Below are 20610 nucleotides of genomic sequence, written 5' to 3' on the forward strand. Positions count from 1 at the left end.
AGACTCATTTTTATTTATATCCTTAGAAAACCATTTTCCTCATTAGACAAGCCAAATATGTTATTATTATTATTAATATAATTCATTAATTATAAATACTTCTTCAATAATAATGGGTATAATTATTAGCTACCTTTTTGAGCCAGGCATTTTAATTACATTATTTCATTTAAACCTCTAAGTCTCCTTCAGGATTGTGTTATTGCCCCATCTTATGGAAGAAGAAAGTGGTTGAGTGACATACCTCACTCCTCACACCCATTCAACTAGAAAAGGCAGGCTAGAGATCTGCCAGAGTCCATTGGAGGTGTCAGCCTGCACTCTTTCCCCTTACTCCATTTCTCTTCTCAAACATCCTTCTGACATGACCACTTTTGGAAGAACTCTAAGAAGTAACCAGGCATTAAAATTTAAAACCAACTCAAGGACCGACAGTCACTCAGACATGTATGGGCTAGTAAAGGTAAAGAGTTGCTTGATGAACACCATATACATATATGTTTTATTCACCTAGACAAATTTCATGGCAGTTTTAGTTGTAGAAATAGCTTGAACTATCTTCCACTGTTCAATGACAGGATGTGAGGAAAGGTTTAAATCAAAACAGTAATTTGCCCAAACATTATGAGTTCACTCATATCTTCATAGCTTCATTCAAAGAGTGAGTGGTCATTGTTTGGTCACCAGACCACCCTACCACTATGCTTGCTGCACCTCAGCTCAACTCTCTGAGAGGAAAGGACTGCAAAAAAGAAACTATAAGGGAGGGCTGAACAGGGAAGCCCGTTCTCCATTTTGTGGAACTCCTTGAAAGCAAAGGGTTACATTCAAACCCACTAGACATTCTCCTCAGATCTCCCTAAACTCCTTGATCCAAAGCTTTAGTCATAATCTCAACATCAACTTATAACTGGAAAGTTGGCAGAAGCAAGCAAAATTTTTGTTTTTTCCCTGGAGAAATACACATACATACACACAGAGACATACACAGTAAAGTAATGCTGGATATTATTATTTCCTCTCTATAAGTTGCAAATTCTCTGCAACAAATATGCATATATTTCACAATGATAGAAATCATACTATCATTTAAACATTTTTTTCTCTCCATCACCATTGTTTCCTCACAGAAGTCTGCATTACCCTTAACTCTGCTGCATTTTATAAGGCAACAAACAAATGTAAAACTTAGAACAAGAAGAGAGGTGTTTAAGAACACATGGTAGAAAAAAGAAAAAACAATTTTTAAAAATTGGTGTGGTTATTATTTCCAGAAGCAAAATGGTTTAAATTCAGGGATAAATAAAAGCATCTCAAACTTTCAAAAGGCCTATTTGGGGCTATTCATAAATCAATAATTATGCATAGGTAAAAATAAGAGATATTTAGATATTTGGTTCATTTGCAGTCCAAAGTTTAATTTTGGAAAATAATAAGCCAAATTCTTTAAAGCTGTAAATACCAATACAAATTAATGAAATGGGTTACTATAATTATATTTTATAAATATTCCATAGCAACAGATACCAACAATAATAATAACACTACCAACAACAATGCCTGTCATTTATTGAATGCTTTCTAGAGATCAGTTAAGGGACTAAGTGCTTTAAATGCAAAATCTCTTGGAATTGTGAGAGCAATCCAATGATGAAGGTACTTTTCATTTTCCCATTCCTATTTCACGGATGAAGAAACTGAGGCTTAAAGAAGCTGAATAATTTAAGTGAATTTAGGCACTGGGATGCTAAATCAGTTCTGCCTTAAACACTATACTAACACTAAAATGTCTTTATACCATTGAAGTGAGTTAAATTGGCTTCCAAAATCAACACCTTTTGAGACATTCACCTTCTTAGGCATGAATCAAAATTTGGCAATGATAAAAACTTTGCAAAATAGAAAACTTATGAAAACTCAGGAAATTTGGAAGAGAGGGGACTATTTAAAATAAAGGTTAATTCCCAAGACATTGAACACCTTAGTAAGTAGAAATTTGAACAAAGATGTTCCCTGATTTCCTGTTGAAATCTACACTTCTGAATTAAAAATCTTCTGTGTTCTTCAATATTGTCCATATATTTCATGATATCAAATAAACCAGTTATGTGGGCATTTTAGGAAAGTATATATGTAAATCATAACTTTCTAGTCACATTAAGAGTATATAAAAGCTTATAACATTGGACCATACCTTGGTTTTCATGAACTTGGAGTGACTTTTGTAAACCTCTATTTGTTTGATCTCTTCTTCACGGTCCTCAGTGTTCAGCACACCATTGGCTTTTAGCATCTGGATCTCATCCTCCAGATCCCTTATGTTTCGTTCCAATGAAGCAATTTTTGTGTCCTGTTGATAAAAGGGAGTGACAGAGAGAGAGACAGAGAGAGAGAAAATTATTTTTTTCAGTATTATCAAAACAGAATTTCAGAAAGTAATTTTGGGAGTAATACATTAACTATAGTATAGACATAACCCTGAATTCAGAACAATTTATGTTTTTCACTTCTGAGGATTGTTTGTGAGATCATTTTTTCAGCTCCCAATAAAGATCATATGTCAATACGACATGGAGAGTTACCTAAATATGTTTGTCTAATATCTGGAAATCAGATTACCAAAGCAACAAGGATAAAACTGATCCAAAATGTTAGGGGGGAAAAACACGATTTAAATGGATGAATTTGTAATTTCAGATATAGTTTACCATAGTATAATACCTTGTATAGTTATAAACACAAAAAATGGTTTGTTCATGCATACATTGTATGGCTGGTTTTATAAGGCATGCTTGGAATTCACTCTGAGAAAGAAATTAAACTCTAATGAGGAGAAAGATTCTCATCTAGAATACAGACATCAGTGCAGTTAAATAACTGAATCCTAACTTATTATGACTGATATACTAAATATTGAAAATTCATAGCAAACAAAATATCACCATGTCATGATTTATTTGGCAAGTAGCTCCCTAAGTGACAAAAAACATTACCCCCTTGCAGGGCATTTCTAACCTACTGACTTTTGGAGTTAAAAATTAGAAATAATACACTCAAATGTGGGATTGAGAAAAAAAAAACAACCATAGGGAATTTTTTTAAGGAAATGACAGAGTCTATACACGAGGTAGAGCACAGTAAGAAATGAGGTGTTAGAAAGACAAGAGAGATGGGGTGCCTAGCTCAGTCGGTTAAGTGTCTGACTTCAGCTCAGGTCATAATCTCACAATCCCTGAGTTCAAGCCCCACATTGGGTCTGTGCTGACATCTCAGAGCCTGGAGCCTGCTTCCAATTCTGCATCTCCCTCTCTCTCTGCCCCTCACCCCCACCCCCTCTCAAACATAAACAGTAAAAAAATTTTAAAAAGAGAGAGAGAAGAGAGAGCTCTTAAAGAGGGAAAAAACCTTTCCCCAACCTCAGGTATTAAACTCCGATCAGTCTTGGGAAGGAAGCACATTGAAAGTTTGACTGTACGTTTCCTCCCCATATATCTGCTATTTTATTGTACAGATCCAAGGAGCTGATACTACATTTGTATTTGAATGTTAACGAAAAACAAACCACCATCTCATTTTGTTTTACCAATTCATTTTCAAGAATCTAAAAGACTTTGAATGGCCTATTCTATTTACAACTAACTCATAGGAAAAACTTTGCAACAAATACATCTGTCCTGATTTTGTGGCTATTTTCTAACTTAATTTCCTATATTGTGTGGCTGATGGCATGTCTCATAGAGCAATTGGCATCATCATTAAATGAAGTAAAATGAGGAGAAACAATTACTTATCAAGTGCCACTGTATGCAAACAGCCAAGTGCTCTAAGTGCTAAAGATATTTTTTTCAATTCTCAGAAAAACCTCAAGAAGATGAAATAAAAAGATTCTAAAATTTGCAAGATTATTATGGAAAGTTATATCCTATACCATTTCATCTTTCTTTTAAAAATAATGTTATTGTTATTTTTTCCAGTTATAAAAGTAGTACACCTTAAGTGCCTAGAAAATGAAGAAAATCCTCTCTAACCCTACCATCAAGGGATAACTATCACTAATGTTTTATGTATTGCTGCCAGGATTTTTCTATTTTTAGATACAATTTCTAGAAATCTTGCATGCTGCCAGTTTGAGTATAGGAAGTGTCAAGGACTAAATGTCTACATGGCTCTAAAAATCCTGTGTTGAAACTCTAACCCCTGATGTGCTGGAGATGTGATGGTATTTGGACATGAGGCCTTTGGGAGGTGATCAGGGTTACATGAGGTCATGAGGATGAGGCCCTTGTCAGAAGAGACACTAGAGAGCTTGTTTTCTCTCTTCCTCTCTCTCTCCCATGTGAGGGCACAGCAAGAAAGGTGGCCATCTGTGAGCCAGGCAAAGACCCCTCACCAGAAACAAACATTGCTGGCATCCTGATCTGGGACATCCAGCCTCCAGAAGTGGGAGAAAACACATTTCTGTTTTTTAAGCCTACCAGAAGTGGTATTTTCTCATAGCAGCCCAAGCTGATGAATGTAGGGAGGCATCTTTAGTGCCTCTTTTGAATTCTGAACTATGTGAACTCTGTAGGTAAAAAGCGCAGCAGTAATAAAAAGGCTGCCGGGGCACCTGGGTGGCTCAGTCAGTTGAGCATCCAACTTCAGCTCAGGTCATGATCTCACAATTTATGAGTTCAAGAGCTGCATCAGGCTCACTGATGTCAGCACAGACTCTACTTTGGATCCTCTGTCCCCCTCTCTCTCTCTGCCCCTTTCCCACTCACACTGTTTCTCTCTCTCTCTCAAAAATAAATAAACTTTTTTTAAAGGCTGTGAACACTTTCAGCAATAGCCAAATTATGTTAAGAACCTATACAGAAGTGCTGATGCATAGGAGCACATGTACCCCAATGTATATAGCGGCACTTTCTACAATAGTCAAATCATGGAAAAAGCCTAAATGTCCATCACCTGATGAATGGATAAAGATGTGGCATATATACACAATGGAGTACTACATGGCAATGAGAATGAATGACATCTGGCCATTTGTAGCAAAGTGGATGGACCTCGAGGGTGTCATGCTAAGTGAAATAAGTCAGGCAGAGAAGGACAGATACCGTATGTTTGCACTCACAGGTCTAACAGGAGAAACGTAACAAAGGACCATAGGGAGGGGAAGGGGGAAAGAGAGATGGGGAGAGAGGAACACAAATCACGAGAGACTATTAAATACTGAAAACAAACAGAGGGCTGAAGGGGGAGGGGGTGGGAGGAAGGGGGGTGATGGTAATGGAGGGGGGGCACTTGTGGGGAGAAGCACTGGGTGTTACATGGAAACCAATTTGACAATAAACTATTATTAAAAAAAAAAAAAGAACCTAAATATCCATCAACTGATGAATGGATAAAGAAGATGTGGGTTCTGCTAGGAATTTACCCAAGGGATACAGGAGTGCTGATGCATCGAGGCACATGTACCCCAATGTACACAGCAGCACTTGCAACAATAGCAAAATAGTTGGGGAGAGGGAAGGGAGGCAAACCATCAGAGACTCTTGAGTACTAAGAACAAACTGAGGACTGATGGAGGTGGGGGAGAGAGGAAGGGGGGTGATGGCATGGAGGAGGGCACTTGTGGAGATGAACCCTGGGTATTATATGGAAACCAATTTGAAAATAAATTATAAAAGAAAAAAAAAAGATGTGGGTTACATATACAATGGAATACTACCTGGCAATGATAAAGAATGACATCCTACCATTTGCAGCAATGTGGACAAAACTGGAGGGTATTATGCTAAGCGAAATAAGTCAGTTAGAGAAGGGCAGATATCATATGTTTTCACTAATATATGGAACTTGAGAAATTTAACAAAAGACCATGGGGGAAGAGAAGGGGAAAAAATAGTTACAAACAAAGAGGAAGGGAGGCAAACCATAAAAGACTCCTCAATACAGAGAACAAACTAAGGGTTGATGGGGAAGGGGTGGGGGAGAGGGTAAAATGAATTATGGGCATTGAGGGGGGCATTTATTGGGATGAGCACTGTGTGTTGTATGTAAGTGATGAATCACGAGAATCCACCCCCAAAACCAAGAGCACAATGTAAACACTGCATGTTAACCAACTTGAAATAAATTATATTTTAAAAATAAAAATAAATAAATGAACAAAGAGTCTACTGGACAAAAATAATTTAAAAATTAAAAAATTACAAAAGAAACTATATACTGAACACATTTTATAGGCAAAATACTGTTCCAGGATATATTTATATGTATAAATATATAAAAATACATAAAACATTATATATGCATAAATATTGGATACATATAAATAATTTGGAATTATGCATATGTAAATATATATGTATATAAACATAATTTGGAAAATAAAAAATTAAAATTGAAATTAAAATAATAAAAGGCTGTGGGAACAGAACTTCTAAGTGGTCACAGTAGCCTTCTTAAACAAATGGGAGTCATTTTAAATCAGCATTTTTCTGACTAAAATTAAAACATGCTCATTATAGAAAACTTGATAAGCTATACAGATAATTATGACTGTACATAATTCCATCACCAAGATACACCCATTATGTTATTTATGCACATGAAAGCCTTGGGATTATATTATTACTTTAAGATATATAAGAAGATATCAATTAAAAGCCTAATCAATATGATAGAGATTTTCTTTTTGAAATACAATCTTTCAGCATTTACAAACATCTAAGTATGATCTTTACAAGAGTTTAACTGTAAGTTAAATGTGAAAGAAAGTACCTATATCCATGCTTTTCTAACCCAAAATCTTCTGGGATTTCAGACCCAAGTCTGAAGTGAGCATATTTATATGTATGTATGTATTTATACAAATATATACATGTATAAAGACATATGTGCAATAGACTTTGTGGTCCTCATGTCTTACAACTTAACGTTTTCATACACTTAGAATTTCAGGTGTCAGTCACATAGGTGTGAGGAGAAGAAATCCTCAGCTTTCCCCTTGGTCAAATCCTGAGGTTTTAGTTAGCAATGACCACAGCTGCCGACTTCTAACTGGGTTGGAAGGAGCTTTTCACTACACTTTAAAAAATTACATACTGCTAAAGAAAGATCAGAACAGGGTTAAGATAGAAAGTTTTGTGACATGAAAAATATTATCTTTACCTCTATGCATCTGAATTAAAATGTCACTAAACAGTAAAACATATAAGGGAGGGTGGATAGGGCAATGGGCGAAATGGGTGATAGACACTAAGGAAGGCACTTGTTGGGATGAACACTGGGTGTTATATGTAAGTGATCAATCACTGGATTCTACTTCTGAAATTGATACTATACTGCATGTTAACTAACTTACATCTAAGTAAATAAATCTTATAAATAAATAAAATATTTTTAACTTTTACAAATTTTCTTAAATTAACCAAATTTCTTTATCCTCACAATTTTTTTCCCTTAAGCCACAGGTGTCCCAAAATACTGAAGAAGGAGAAGGAGGAGAAAGAGGAGAAGGAGAAAGAAGATGAGGAGGGGGAAAAAAAAGAAAAAAGAAAGGGAGTGTTACGGAAGTCATTTTAATAACAATCGGGGGGGGGGGTTGTCCTTATTTAGGTTTCTATTCTTTAAGAAGTCAAGTATTGCACCCAAGAAAATATTGAAAATGCTGAGGCAAAGAAAGACATGAGGAAATAGAAATATGAAAAACAAAGGCAAAGGCAAATAAAATGTCTGCCATGGTCACAGCTTCTCAACTGCCTGTTTGAGGAATTCAGGAGGAAGAAATTTTATCTTTTTCTTTTTTCCAAACCTCTAAAACTAAGACAAATTACTATACATGTATATGTTTAGGAACTATGGAAAGCAACTACCTCACAAGTCCAAATATGGCTCAATGTGGTATATAGATATTGTCCTACAAAACTGATAACTGTACATCCCAAGAACTCTTAAGACTAATCTAGATTGGGGGGGGGGGGCCTGAAATGAAGACATAATGCTAAAAAAGTACTGTTTTAGAAGATGGAACATTTACTCCCAATCACCAGTTTCCTTCATCTGAACATCTTTACAGGTTATTTATCACCAAAATTTTTAAATAATTTATGTAGTGATTTTCAAGTATTCATTTGATTATGTTTCACAAAGAAGCAGACTCTCAAAGCAGTTAACTGTGGACCTTCCTTGGAGATGGGGAAAGTGAAATACTACACAGAACAGCTTTTCCTGAAATCCACAGAACACAAAAAAGCTCTGTGGTAAGGGGATCACAGGTCAAATAAGTTTGAGAAATGCTTATTGGGAATCCTCTAGGCACATCAGCATTAATGACTCTGGGAAGTCCTATAGCAAAGTATTCTATTTAATTTCATTTTGCTCAGTATTATTCCTTTACAAGTCAATTATTGAAAAATAATTAGGATTTTAATGACCACATTAAGCTCATTAATATACAGAAGTGAAGAGTCAAAACAATGATTTGTATTCTTCAAGGGAAAACTAGCCATGATTACCCCCCATTTAAAATAATTAGGTGCTTAAATATCCAGATCACCTTGTTGGCTTCTGTCACTCAAAAGTGGTTTACTGAGTGCCTGCACTGAGCTCAAATCAGTGAAAGAACATAGACCCCCCCCCCATATTCTTAGAACCTACCACTTCGTGTCACAGGTGACCCTTTTCAAATAGTTTTGAGACAAGACAACCATGAAACTGTTTTGCTTTTACATTATATTTTCATTAAGAACTGTAAGAACGTGGGGGGAACAGTTTCAAGAGGGAAATAAAACATCTGAAATGTGTGTGTTTCATTCCCTATTAGTTAGAAAAAAATATTTGAATTGAGTATCTCATTCAAATCATTCCTTTCCATACATTCATAAAAAAAATACTTGTAAAAATTTTATATATAAATTGCAGGTTATAACTCCTACTTAAAGATTCACACTCAAGACTATTTTACATGTATCATTCAAAAGATATAAAATAGATATTTGATGGGCAACTAATATATAAACCACTGGAACTGAACCCCTAGCAGCCATCAACTCAATAGGCCCACCTGCTGATTCTTAAGCCAGCCATAATAATTAGCTCTCTCTCATGGGTGATAACAGTACAGCAATGAGAATAAAAGTATGGTGGGACGACGGAAATAAGTTTATTCCTGCTTTATCTTTTTTCTTTTATTACTAACCTCCGAATTTTTCTAGGACATGTATGCTACAGTTGATAGTAAACTGAAACATGGTGTTTTCTCATTCATTCCAGAAATATATACTGAGCATCTACTGGGTACCAGTCACATTGCCAGGTATGTGAAATAGTAGGTAGATCTTAATAAGATTTATGGCACCCTTCTCTCTTTAACATGGAGTATAATCTAGATCACTATTACTCAGAGTGTGGTCCACAGACCAGCACCAATGACATCACCTGAGAGTGTTTTAGAAATGCAGAATCTCAGGCCCCCAACTCAGACCTACTAAATCTGAATCTGCATTTTCACACGGTTCTCAGGTCACTTCTGTGTTTTGAATGACTACAGGTATCCAGCACACACAGGCACAAGACTATCCAATGCAGCAGAGACCAAGACAACTTAATAAGCCAATACATTTAGAAAAATATTAATCTACTCTCAAGAGTTATCCAAATGTACACCAACCCTGGGAGTAAACTTTCTGGACCATCTTTGCCAGTCCAGAGGTCTTTATTATCCTTTTGTATTTGTCAAACAGTATGTTACCCTTAAAAAGCAAGAAGAAGATTTCAATTCCTCTCCAGGAACTGTGAACACTGAAATGACGAGTGGGCAGAAGATCAAAAAAGCAGTATCATTTAGTCACAAAAAGTAACAATTGTTATTGCTAAGTGTCACAATGTGCTTTTCTTATAAATACAGTAAGAATTGCTGATTTTATTTTAATATGAGGTCAAGAAAGAAAATACAGGCAGTTTTTACAGAGCATGGAACTCACCATGATCACATATCAGTCTACGGACATTGATCAACAAACTTAGAGCCAATTTGGTTTAAGGAAGAAGACGTGATCTAATGTGCAGGAAGCATCCCAACCTACTTATATTATAATTTAATTTAGAATAAAATTCTAGACTATTATTACTGGATGCCACAGAGGCTCCTGAAGGCTTAACTTTTAAAACTCATCTAGTTGTAGTTACAAACATAACTGAGCGGTCCTTGGTCTTAGGCTATCTGAGGAATGCCCTGATGTTGGAAGCATTTACTGCGTGGGATTAGCTGTGATTTTGTGAGCCCAAGTCAAGCACTCCAGAAAGAAGTGAACTGTGGCCTACAGCATGTTAGAAGGAAAAAATAAAAACAAAAAATCAGTAACTCACCTTCTTGAGCCCTATAAAACTGTAAAAAGATGGTGACCTACATGAGATGACAGGGGACATGCTGTTTTTTAGCAATAGTACTATTTTGTGTGCTTGTCTGCTTGTTCAGATGGTACCTAGTTCTTTACAGCAAAATGTACAAGCACAGAATCAAATCAAGTTGCAAGAAATTAGAGTGCTATGGGGTTTCTTTCCATGGCCTCATTGGCCTACTTCTGACTCATTCTTCATGAAGCCCATGATCCAAGAATGCATCTTTTCTGTTTCTCAGTCTCTAAGCACACTGCTAGTGACCTATGGGCAGAACATGTGTCTCCAGTGTTCCTTTCTGGATACCATGCAACCATTGAGGTTTTGGTCTGCATGTATGAATTTGTTGTTGTTGTTGTTGTTGTTGTTGTTAAGAGACTCAAGTCTGGGGGGAAAAATGCTGAAGATAAAACAATTCTCCTGGGGGCACCTGGGTGGCACAGTTGGGTAAGCATTCAACTCTTGATTTCAGCTCATGTCATGATCTCATAATTTGAGATCCAGCCCCAGCATAGGACTCTGCACTGACAGTGTGGATGGAGCCTGCTTGGGATGCTCTCTCTCCCTCTTTCTCTGCCCCTCTCCCTCTCATGTGTGTGCTAGTGCTGCTCACTCTCGCTCACTCTCTCTCTCTCTCTCTCTCTCTCAAAATAAATAAGCAAATATTTTTTAAAAATCCTTCTGACCCTCAGTGCGTCACAAATCTGGATGTAAATCCTGATTTTTACATCTTTGGTCAAGATACTGAGCCTCTTTGAAATAAGACCATGCTCAAGAGCATGCCATGACAATTACAAGTGATCTATAATGCATCCAAATTACCTATCACAGAACCTTCCCCATGAGAGTAAAGATTTGTCATAAGCCAATAACAGTATGGTTAGTCTCCACCCATTCCCCAGTTTTGTGAGGTACACATGTAGAAGACAGTAGCTTCTGCTTTCCGTCCACCCTGTTAAACTTTGTGAGCATATTTCTAACCTAATCCTATAACATAAGGTTGTTATAAGAATCATGTCAGTGACAACATGTACACCTTTCAGAATAATAGCTAACATAGAATAGGTGCTCTACAAAGATTACCTTCTTCCTATTTCTAGCTGTAGCATTTATCTATTACTTTTAATTGTCTGCTCAGCTTCTTTTCCTTTTAGGAACTGCATCTCCCCAACTCTCTGTGATTTTAGTGGGGTTTTCATATGTGACCCTGCTCAGTAGCAAGTACCATGCATTCTCAGGATGCTGACTGATCTGGGGTGAATTCATTATGCTACCAAGGCCAATCAGAGTTCTTTTATGGGACTGACATAACTTCAGGGGCCTCTCCTTTTCTGAGTTTTTGTTTCTCCTTTTCTGTGATTATGAATGATACAGAAAATATCGCCCTGTGGCTGGTTATGGCCTTCTTTGATACATGATTAAGAATCTGCCTAAATGGGCCCTTATAACATCATTTGAACAGCTACATACAGCTATATCTTAACCATCCACTCCACTCCCCAGAATTCCAAAATACAGGAATCTCAGGCAGGGTTTCAGCCACTTGCAACTAGAAGACTCTAACACAAAAGTGATAGCATGAAAGATAACACCAAAATAGAGTTGGATATAATATTCTACAAATCTACAGAGAGAGGTCAGAAATGGGTAAGACCACCATAGCAGAGTCAACAAATCTCCAGAAAATCCCCTATTATAGGGTCTGGAGATGGATAAGAATAAGATTATCATAGAGAAGATGAAATTCTTTCTGGCCAAAAATAATAACATGTGCAAAGTAAAGAGTACTCAGCACGGTGTCCAGCCCATAATATTTAATTAATATAAGTTGAAAGAACAAAATAACAAGTATGAATTATGTATGAAGGAGGAATAAGAAGACAGAACTAATTTAAAAGAACAGACCACTTTTTACTGCAGAGGAGTTAGAAAAGAAGGAGAGGCTTAATGATAAGCACTCTTAAGAATCAAACTAGGAGTTTGTACTTGGGTCTTACTGGGAGTCATTTATAAGCTGGTAACAAGACAGCCTTTGGGAAGTTAATAATAAAAATAGAAGCCAAATGGGAGTTTAGAGAGTAGAGATGATAGATTATCAGCCTAGTGGTGAAAGAATTCTTAGGGTTAAGAATTGAGGAAAGAAAAAACAGTACAGGAATCACAAAAAAAAAAAAGAGGTGTAAAATTGATGGAAGTCATAGAAAAGTCACAGAAAATAAGAGAATTAAGTTTCAAGAAAGAGAGTCAAAAAAAGTTTTGAGAAGTCTTTAAATCCCGTGAACTCATGGTGATTGCTGAGCTACTCAATACCCAGTACAGCACAGGAGGAGAACCAATCTGAATAGATAACCCTAGAACAAAGGAAGAAAGTCTGGGAAGTCTGAAAAAGCCACGGGTTAACTCTTTCGTTGCTGGAGTGTGAGAGGGTACTCTGGGGATTTGAGATAACCACAGAAGTGTTTCAATTTGAACAACCATTGTAGTTGCACCTGTGCCTCTTGCTATTGGCCCTTCATAGAAAGTTATTTCAATTAATACTGATAGCGTTCTACAGTCCCAATGCATGGAAGGAAGCATTAGTTAATCCAAAATCATTTCCATGTGCCTATGACATACACTCATGCAGAGGCTCCTCAGTGCCAATCTGTGGACTAGCTGCATCAAATTCATCTACAGAGTGAATAAAAATTATCATTGACTCGAAATCACTCAAGGACATTCCCTTTCAGGACGTAGGTGACACAAAATTCTGTATTTATTTGTAAACTCCTCAAGTGGCAAACAAAACCATATCAAAAGATTTCTTTTTTAGACCTATGTTGTCTTCCCCATTTATGTTTAAGATTTAAACATATTTGTATTATCTTAATTTCCAGAAAGAATAATATAGAACAGAAGCAAAGTTTCTCCATTCCAGCATTAAAAATGCAGTTAATAACAACAACAGCTAATGTGTATGGATTACTAAGGCAAACTTTCATTTAATCTTCCCTATAACCCCATGAATTGAGCATTTATTTTTCCCACTGTATAGGTCAGGAGACCTATACAAAGTAAATAACTTGCCTAAGATTTTCCCTTTGTTGAAATAACTCTCTAGGCCCAAAATGGCTGACTTCTATTTGAGATTCCTTGTCAGCAAACCAATACTTAGATAACTTTCATGTCCCTGTAAATGCTCTACTTGACCAGAAATGTAGTGTATATCATCAGCCAATCCCCAAATGCCAAGCCAATTCTAAGTTTTAATTTCCTTGTTCCTTCTCACCTCAAACAAGTCTGATTACATGGCCCCAGCCAATCATCTTTTATTTTTCTTTCTTGTTGTTTATTCTTTAGCCTATACAACTTTCCTGACTTTCACCCCATTTTCCAGTTCTTCAAATGGAGACTGCTTCAAGAAGTGCTAGACAAAATTTGTTTCTATAACCTAAACTGTCTTCTTCAATCTTTTTTAAACACTTTTAATAAGCTGGAATGGTTCCCTGTGCATTATAGAAGAGAGGAAGCCACACAGTGAGACCTCACTGTCCCAAGGAAAACCTCAGGAGAACTAGCTTCAAAGAACATTTGCCACCTAGAAGCTGAGCTATTTTGATCGTTTCTTCCACACAGTAAGATTAGCCTTCAAAGATCACAGAGCAAGGTCAAAAGAAAATAGTGAAGAGATTGGGGAGAGAGGACAGGGACAAAGAAATTTCAGAAAGTACTTCCAGATGACAGGGTAGTCTCTTGGTGTGTGCAGCCCCATCCTCCCTAAGGCTGGATCAAAGTCATCTTTCACATACATATAAATACAAAGAGAGATTGAATTCCCAGAGATCCAGTGAAATACTACTTTCTAAAACAGTGATTGCATTTCAAGGAGTATTCAAAAGATGAACATCTGACACTTCTACTGTCTTCAAATGCTCTTTAGGAAAAGATTGGGTGAGGAAGCTCTCTTCACTGGCCTCTAGCAACATGAACTTGCTCTTCCCATTTCTTTTAAACCATCCCTGCAATGCCTTCAACAGCCCTGGTTTGGGGCCTCAGTCTTAGGATCTCAAAAACATACCGCAAATCCTTCTATGTTCAACCAGTTTATCTCATGGAAAAAGCAACAGGCGGCAGAGGAATTCAGGCCACCCCAAGTCACCAGCATGGCCTGATGGATGTGGAAATTGGACCATACCTTAGGGATGAGGCATGTGACGGCCAGTACACTGTCATTACTGAAACTTGAAAGGGGAAGTTCACATGAGGCCTGTGGTTGACTTCTCAACCCTGCTGGCTGAGGCCCACGCCAATAAGGAAATTGCAATCCCTAAATAAACAACAGGCTGGGAACCTGAGCACCAACAAGGGAGAGTACAGGGGTTACTGGCCTGGGCAGGGCTGGCTAAGATGGAACAAACAAAGCAAAGATTTAAATTTTGCAAGAATGTCATGTCTATTCAGACTCCCCAGGCAGGCCCTTTGAGACTCCAAATTGCCAGTCACCAAGCCTCAAAACTTGGTAGAACTTTTAAAGCAGGACTCTTGGTCCAATCTCTTCATTTGCCAAATGAGAACATTGAGAGCCAGAAAAGACAAGTGACTTGCCAAAGGCCCAACAGCCAGAGAGCCAGGTCCCTAGGTCATGTATTATGCCACAGGCCTACTGGGAGCTGCTATTTTTTTTCTCTGCCGGTTTCTCCTTTCAGAGATGCTTTTGAAGTCTTTCCACACAACAGCTGTGTATGTATTCTGAGTGAAGATTCTACCAGAAGTGATCTTGTTAAATTACTTCTCTGTCCTTATTCAAATGTACCACCTCTTTTTTACAGGTAAAACACAATTTTTAGTCTGAAAGGGAAGGGATAGAGAAGCAAAGAATTCTTTGAGCATATATTATATATCAGGATTTTCTCACACTCTTATTCATTTTAACATTCTCCACAACTCTATGCAGGCTGAAATCATGGTTCCATTTCATAGACGGGAAATCTGGAGCTCAGAGAAGTAGTAAGCAGCAGAGCCAGATTATCAATTTTCATAAATAATCTAAGTTTTTCCTCTGTGGGATCTTCTCAGTTCAGCAAAAGAAAACCAGAATAGAATAACTTGTTCAGCGTTAAGCTTTTTAAAAATGAACTTACTGTTGTTTTTCCTAAATAATAATTCCTGATCATTCCTATGTAATGAATAAAAATTATGAAAACATAAAAATGTCAAGGTGAAAAAAAGAGGAAATAATACTTTACAATCGACTCATCCAAAATTAGTGTCAACATTTTGGTTGACATTTTTTTTCCTCAAGCTTTTACTCTACATTGATAAATATATCTTTTTTATATAAGAATGTTAAGTCTCCCACTACTATAAACCTTAGAAATACATCTCCTGGGGCACCTGGTTGGCTCAGTCGGTTGACTTTGGCTCAGCTCATAACCTCACGGTTTGTGGATTTGGGCTCTGTGTTTGTGCTGGCTCTGTGCTGACAGCTCAGAGCCTGGAGCCTGCTTGGGATTCTGTGTCTCCCTCTCTCTCTGCCTTTCCCAGCTTATATTCTGCCTCTCTCTGTCTCAAAAATAAAAATTAAAAAAAAAAAGAAACACATCTCCTGATTGGATATTTTATAGTTCTATTTCTTTTTTTTTTAATTTTTAATGTTTATTTAGTTTTGAGAGAGAGAGATAGAGACAGAACATGAGTGGGAGAGGGAAAGAGAGTGAAGGAGACACAGAATGTGAAGCAGGCTTTGAGTTATCAGCACAAAGCCCGATGTGGGGCTTGAACCCACAAACCATGAGATCATGACCAGAGCCGATGTCAGATGCTTAACCACTGAGTCACCCAGGTGCCCCTGGTCCTGTTTGTATTTTTAATCAAAGTTACTTACCTTCTCCTTTGAAATCTCTTTATTTTTGAATAATAGTTTTACTGATATATACACATGTGCCATAAAACTTACCCTTTTAAAGTGTGCAATTCAGTGCAATTTGTGGAACCAACACCCCTATCTATTCCACAGTATTTTTACCACCAAAAGCCCTGTACCCACTGGCAGGCACTCCTTTTACTCCTCTCCCCCATCTCCTAACAACCACTAGTCTACTTGTTATTTCTATAGATACACCTATAATAGACATTTCATATAAATGGAATCATGTAACATGTGGCTTTTTGCCCTGGTTTTATTATATTATTATATATATTATATATTGTTATATATTATAGATTATTATACTGTATGAATATACCATATTTTGTTTATTCATATAGGATAATGGACAACTGGACTTCTTTTTAGCATTTTGGCTATTATTAATAATTGTGTATGAGCACTGGTGTATAGTACAGGGTTTTACACATGTTTTCAGTTGGGTCGGGTGTACCCCCAAGGAGAATTACTGAGTCATATAGCAACTACATTTAACATTTTAAGGAACTGCCAAATAGTTTTCTGAAATATACTGAAACATTTTAAATGCCCACCATCAATATATGAGAGTATGATTTTTCCACATCCTCCTCAAAATTTGTTAGCATCTGCCTTTTTTTTTAATTTTAGCCATACTAATGGGGGATAAGTTGTATCTAATAGAGGGTTTGATTTGCATTTCCTGTTGGAACATATTTTTGTGTCCTTACTGCCCGTTTGTATGTATTTATGGAAAAATGTCTATTCAAATCTTCTGCTCAATTTTTAAAAGATTATTTGTCTTTTTACCATTAAGTTTTTCTTCCTTTTTTTTTTTAGTTTATTTATTTATTTTGAGAGACAGAGACAGAGTGAGCATGTGTGTGAACAGGGAGACGAGCAGAGAGAGGAGGAGACAGAGAATCCTAAACAGGCTTTGAGCTTATAATCCAGAGCCTGACTCAGGGGCTGGATCTCCACCACCATGAGATAATGACCTGAGCCAAAACCAAGAGTTGGAGGCTCAACCAACTGAGCTACCCAGCTGCCCCTTCTTCCTTTAGTTTTAAATGAAAATTTTAATTGAAGCATATTACACATAAGAAAGTAGCCAAATCACAGGTTTTTAGCGTCATGAATTATGCCAAAGTAAACATACCTGGGCACATGCAAACCAGATCATGGAATAAAATACTCCTTGTACTCCAGGAGCTTCCTTCATGCCCCCTCCATCTCCAAACCCCATCACACCTCCAAAATACCCACTATCCAGATATCTAACACATTCCATTACTTCCATTTTTGGAATGCATGGATATTAACAGAATTATATGTGTTCTTCTGTGCCTGGCTTCTTTCAACACTGTTTTGGGGATACTGAATTATGCTGCTATATGAAGCAATAGCTTGGTACTTCTCATTGCCATATAGCATTTCATTGCATGAATGTTTCACTATTTATCAACTCCATTGTTGATAACTATTTCACTTTTTCAAGTTTTTTGTTATTCCACATCTAATTATGTTTTGAATCTTCTGTTTAAATTGAGTCTCATACTACCATTGTTAGATTTGCTCCAGATATTTTGGGTTTTTTAATACCATCGTAACTGATATTGCTTTCAAAGTTTCATTCATTTTGAAATACTGACTAGCTATCTGGCTAAATTTATTTACTAATCTAATTGCTTATATATGAATTCATTGAGATTTTTTACATACACAATTATGGTACCTGTGAATAAAAGTGGTTTTATTTCTTCATTTATAATTCTTATATTTAAGATGTCCAGAATATTATAATATAGAAGTGATAGTAATAGGCAATTTTGTCTTATTTTTTATATCATAAGGAAAACTTTCAACATTTTATCATTAGATAAGATGATCGGAGTTTTCTTATAGCTGTTTCTTATTAAATTAAGAAAATCCTCTCCTTCAACATGGCAATGAAAAAGAATGAAATCTGAGGTACCTGGGTGGCTCAGTCGGTTAGGCCTCCGACTTTGGCTCAGGTCAGATCTCACGTTCATGGATTCAAGCCCCGCGTCGGGCTCTGGGCTGACAGCCAGCTCAGAGCCTGGAGCCTGCTTCCTGTTCTGTGTCTCCTTCTCTCTCTGCCCCCCCCCCCATGCTCTGTCTCTCTCTGTATCAAAAATAAACAATAAAACATTTTAAAAAATAAATAAAAGAGTTTAAAAAAAAAGAATGAAATCTGGCCATTTATAGCAAAGTGGATGGACCTCAAGGGTATCATGCTAAGCGAAATAAGTCAGGCAGAGAAGGACAGATACCATATGTCTTCTCTCATAGGTCTAATAGGAGAAACCTAACAGAGGGCCATGGGGAGGGGAAGGGGGAAAAAGAGTTAGGGAGAGGGAGTGAGGCAAATCATGAGACTCTTGAATACTGAAAACGAACTAAGGGCTGAAGGGGGAGGAGGGAAGGGGGGGTGATGGTCATGGAGGGGGGCACTTGTGGGGAAGAGCACTGGTGTTATATATATATATATGTATATATATTAATATTATATCTATTATATATATATATATATATATATATAAATCCTCTCCTTCTAATCTGGGTTTGATAAAAAGCAATTTTTCTTTTTTACATGGATGGATGATATATGTACCAAATGCTTTCTTTGCATTTATTGAAATTACATTTATTATTCTCCTTTATCCTATTAATGTAGTAAATAACATTGAATGGGGCACCTGTGTGGCTCAGTTAGTTAAGTGTCCAACTCCTGATTTTGGCTCAGGTCATGATCTCACAGTTCATGAGATTAAGCCCCATGATAGGCTCTGTGCTAACAGTGCAGAGCCTGCCTGGGATTCTTTATTTATCTCTCTCTCACTCTCTCTCGCTCTCTCTCTCTTTCTCTCTCTCAAAATAAATAAATAAACATTCAAAAAATTAGTAACATTGATATCCAAATATTTGTCCAACTGTGCATTCTTTGAATAAGCACAACTTAGGTTCTTTAACTGTCACTGGGTTCAGTTTGGTAGGATATTTTGCATCCACATTTATGCAAGAGACTGCCTGTAATTTTCCTTTTATGTAATGACTTTGTTGAGTACTGATATCAAGGTTACAGTGGCCTCATAAGATAAGATGGAAAATGTTCCCTCTTCTTCTAGTCTCTGGAATAGTTTCTGTATGACTAATATAATTTTTTCTTCAAATTTCAAATGTTTAGTAAAATTCACTGAAAAAGCCATCTGGGCCTGAAGGTTTTTATATTCGGTTTGGTCTTTGGATTTGGGCATTGCTTTTTTTGTTCGTTCATTTGTTTGTTTGTTTGTTTGGGGCGGGAAGGGTAAGATTTTAAATATAGAATCATTTTCTTTAGTATATAGGACTACTCAGATATTCTATTTCTTCTCATGCGGTTTTGGCAACTTTTGTTTTTATAAAAACTTATCTAAAATTTCGACTTTATTATCATAATATTGTTAACAAAATCCTCTCATATTTTTAATGTCATTAAGACTGATAGTGATGCCCTCTTTCAATCATGATATTGGCTATTTTCCCCAATGATTCTAACCAGGATTTGTTATTTTTGTTCATCTCTTCAAAGAATCAATCTTTGGGGAGTGGAGCCAAGATGGCGGAGAGGAAGGGAGCTCTGTAAACTTCGTCTGCCCCATCGATCGAACTGAGAAGGACATTCCTCTCATCTGTAAGAGCGGAAGGAGAAAATACGGACTCCAGAAGGAAGAGAACCTGAAGGATACCTGAGTGAGTGAGTGCGAACTGGGGAGATTGGAAAACGGGCCAGCCCAGTAAAGGCAGGGGAGGTGGGAGCCCCAGCCCAACACAGGGCAAGCGCGCGGAGCCCGAGAGACAAAGGGAAGAGACAGAGAGACTGAACACACTCATAGTACTGTCTCTGGGGAAGAGGTAAAGAATGCTTAACTGTGCTTGGAGAGAGAAGCTCACTCCATAGATAACTGCTGGGTAGCCTAAATCCCGAACCCAGGTGGCACGCAAGGGAAGGAACAGCTTCCAGCCCGGTGCCATCTTGGCGAGGAGTCGGCAACCGCTGCCACGCAGTGATAGGGGTGCTCACTTCAACCTCGGTTTTGGGAGTAGGAGCACGCACCTCATTTCCATGGCGCATCTTGCCCCCAGCATTGGCCCCGCAAAACCTGAATCCCGGGTGACAACAGGGAAAAAATAGCCCCCACCTCTGCATGATCCCTGCAGAGAATTGGTGGCAGTGGAGACCTGGGTGCGCGCGCACAGGCTACAGGAGCTCCCAGCTCATTTCCAGCAGCTCCTGGCACCGCCTCAGGCAAAAGCTGCGCACTCATTCCTCCCCCAAC

At 37.4% G+C, this 20610-nt stretch overlaps 1 protein-coding gene across 1 annotated transcript in view; it reads right to left on the bottom strand.

Moving 5' to 3' along the window:
• ERC2 (ELKS/RAB6-interacting/CAST family member 2) overlaps nucleotides 1-20610 on the bottom strand; it is a 916748-nt gene that overhangs the window by 612675 nt on the left and 283463 nt on the right. Inside the window, exon 5 of the mRNA XM_029918083.1 lies at nucleotides 2195-2350. Within this exon, the coding sequence (XP_029773943.1) occupies nucleotides 2195-2350 (156 nt within the window). The remainder of the gene's footprint in view (nucleotides 1-2194; nucleotides 2351-20610) is intronic.

The sequence above is a fragment of the Suricata suricatta genome, chromosome 12 (assembly GCF_006229205.1).
Source record: "Suricata suricatta isolate VVHF042 chromosome 12, meerkat_22Aug2017_6uvM2_HiC, whole genome shotgun sequence".
NCBI classification, from domain to species: Eukaryota; Metazoa; Chordata; class Mammalia; order Carnivora; family Herpestidae; genus Suricata; species Suricata suricatta.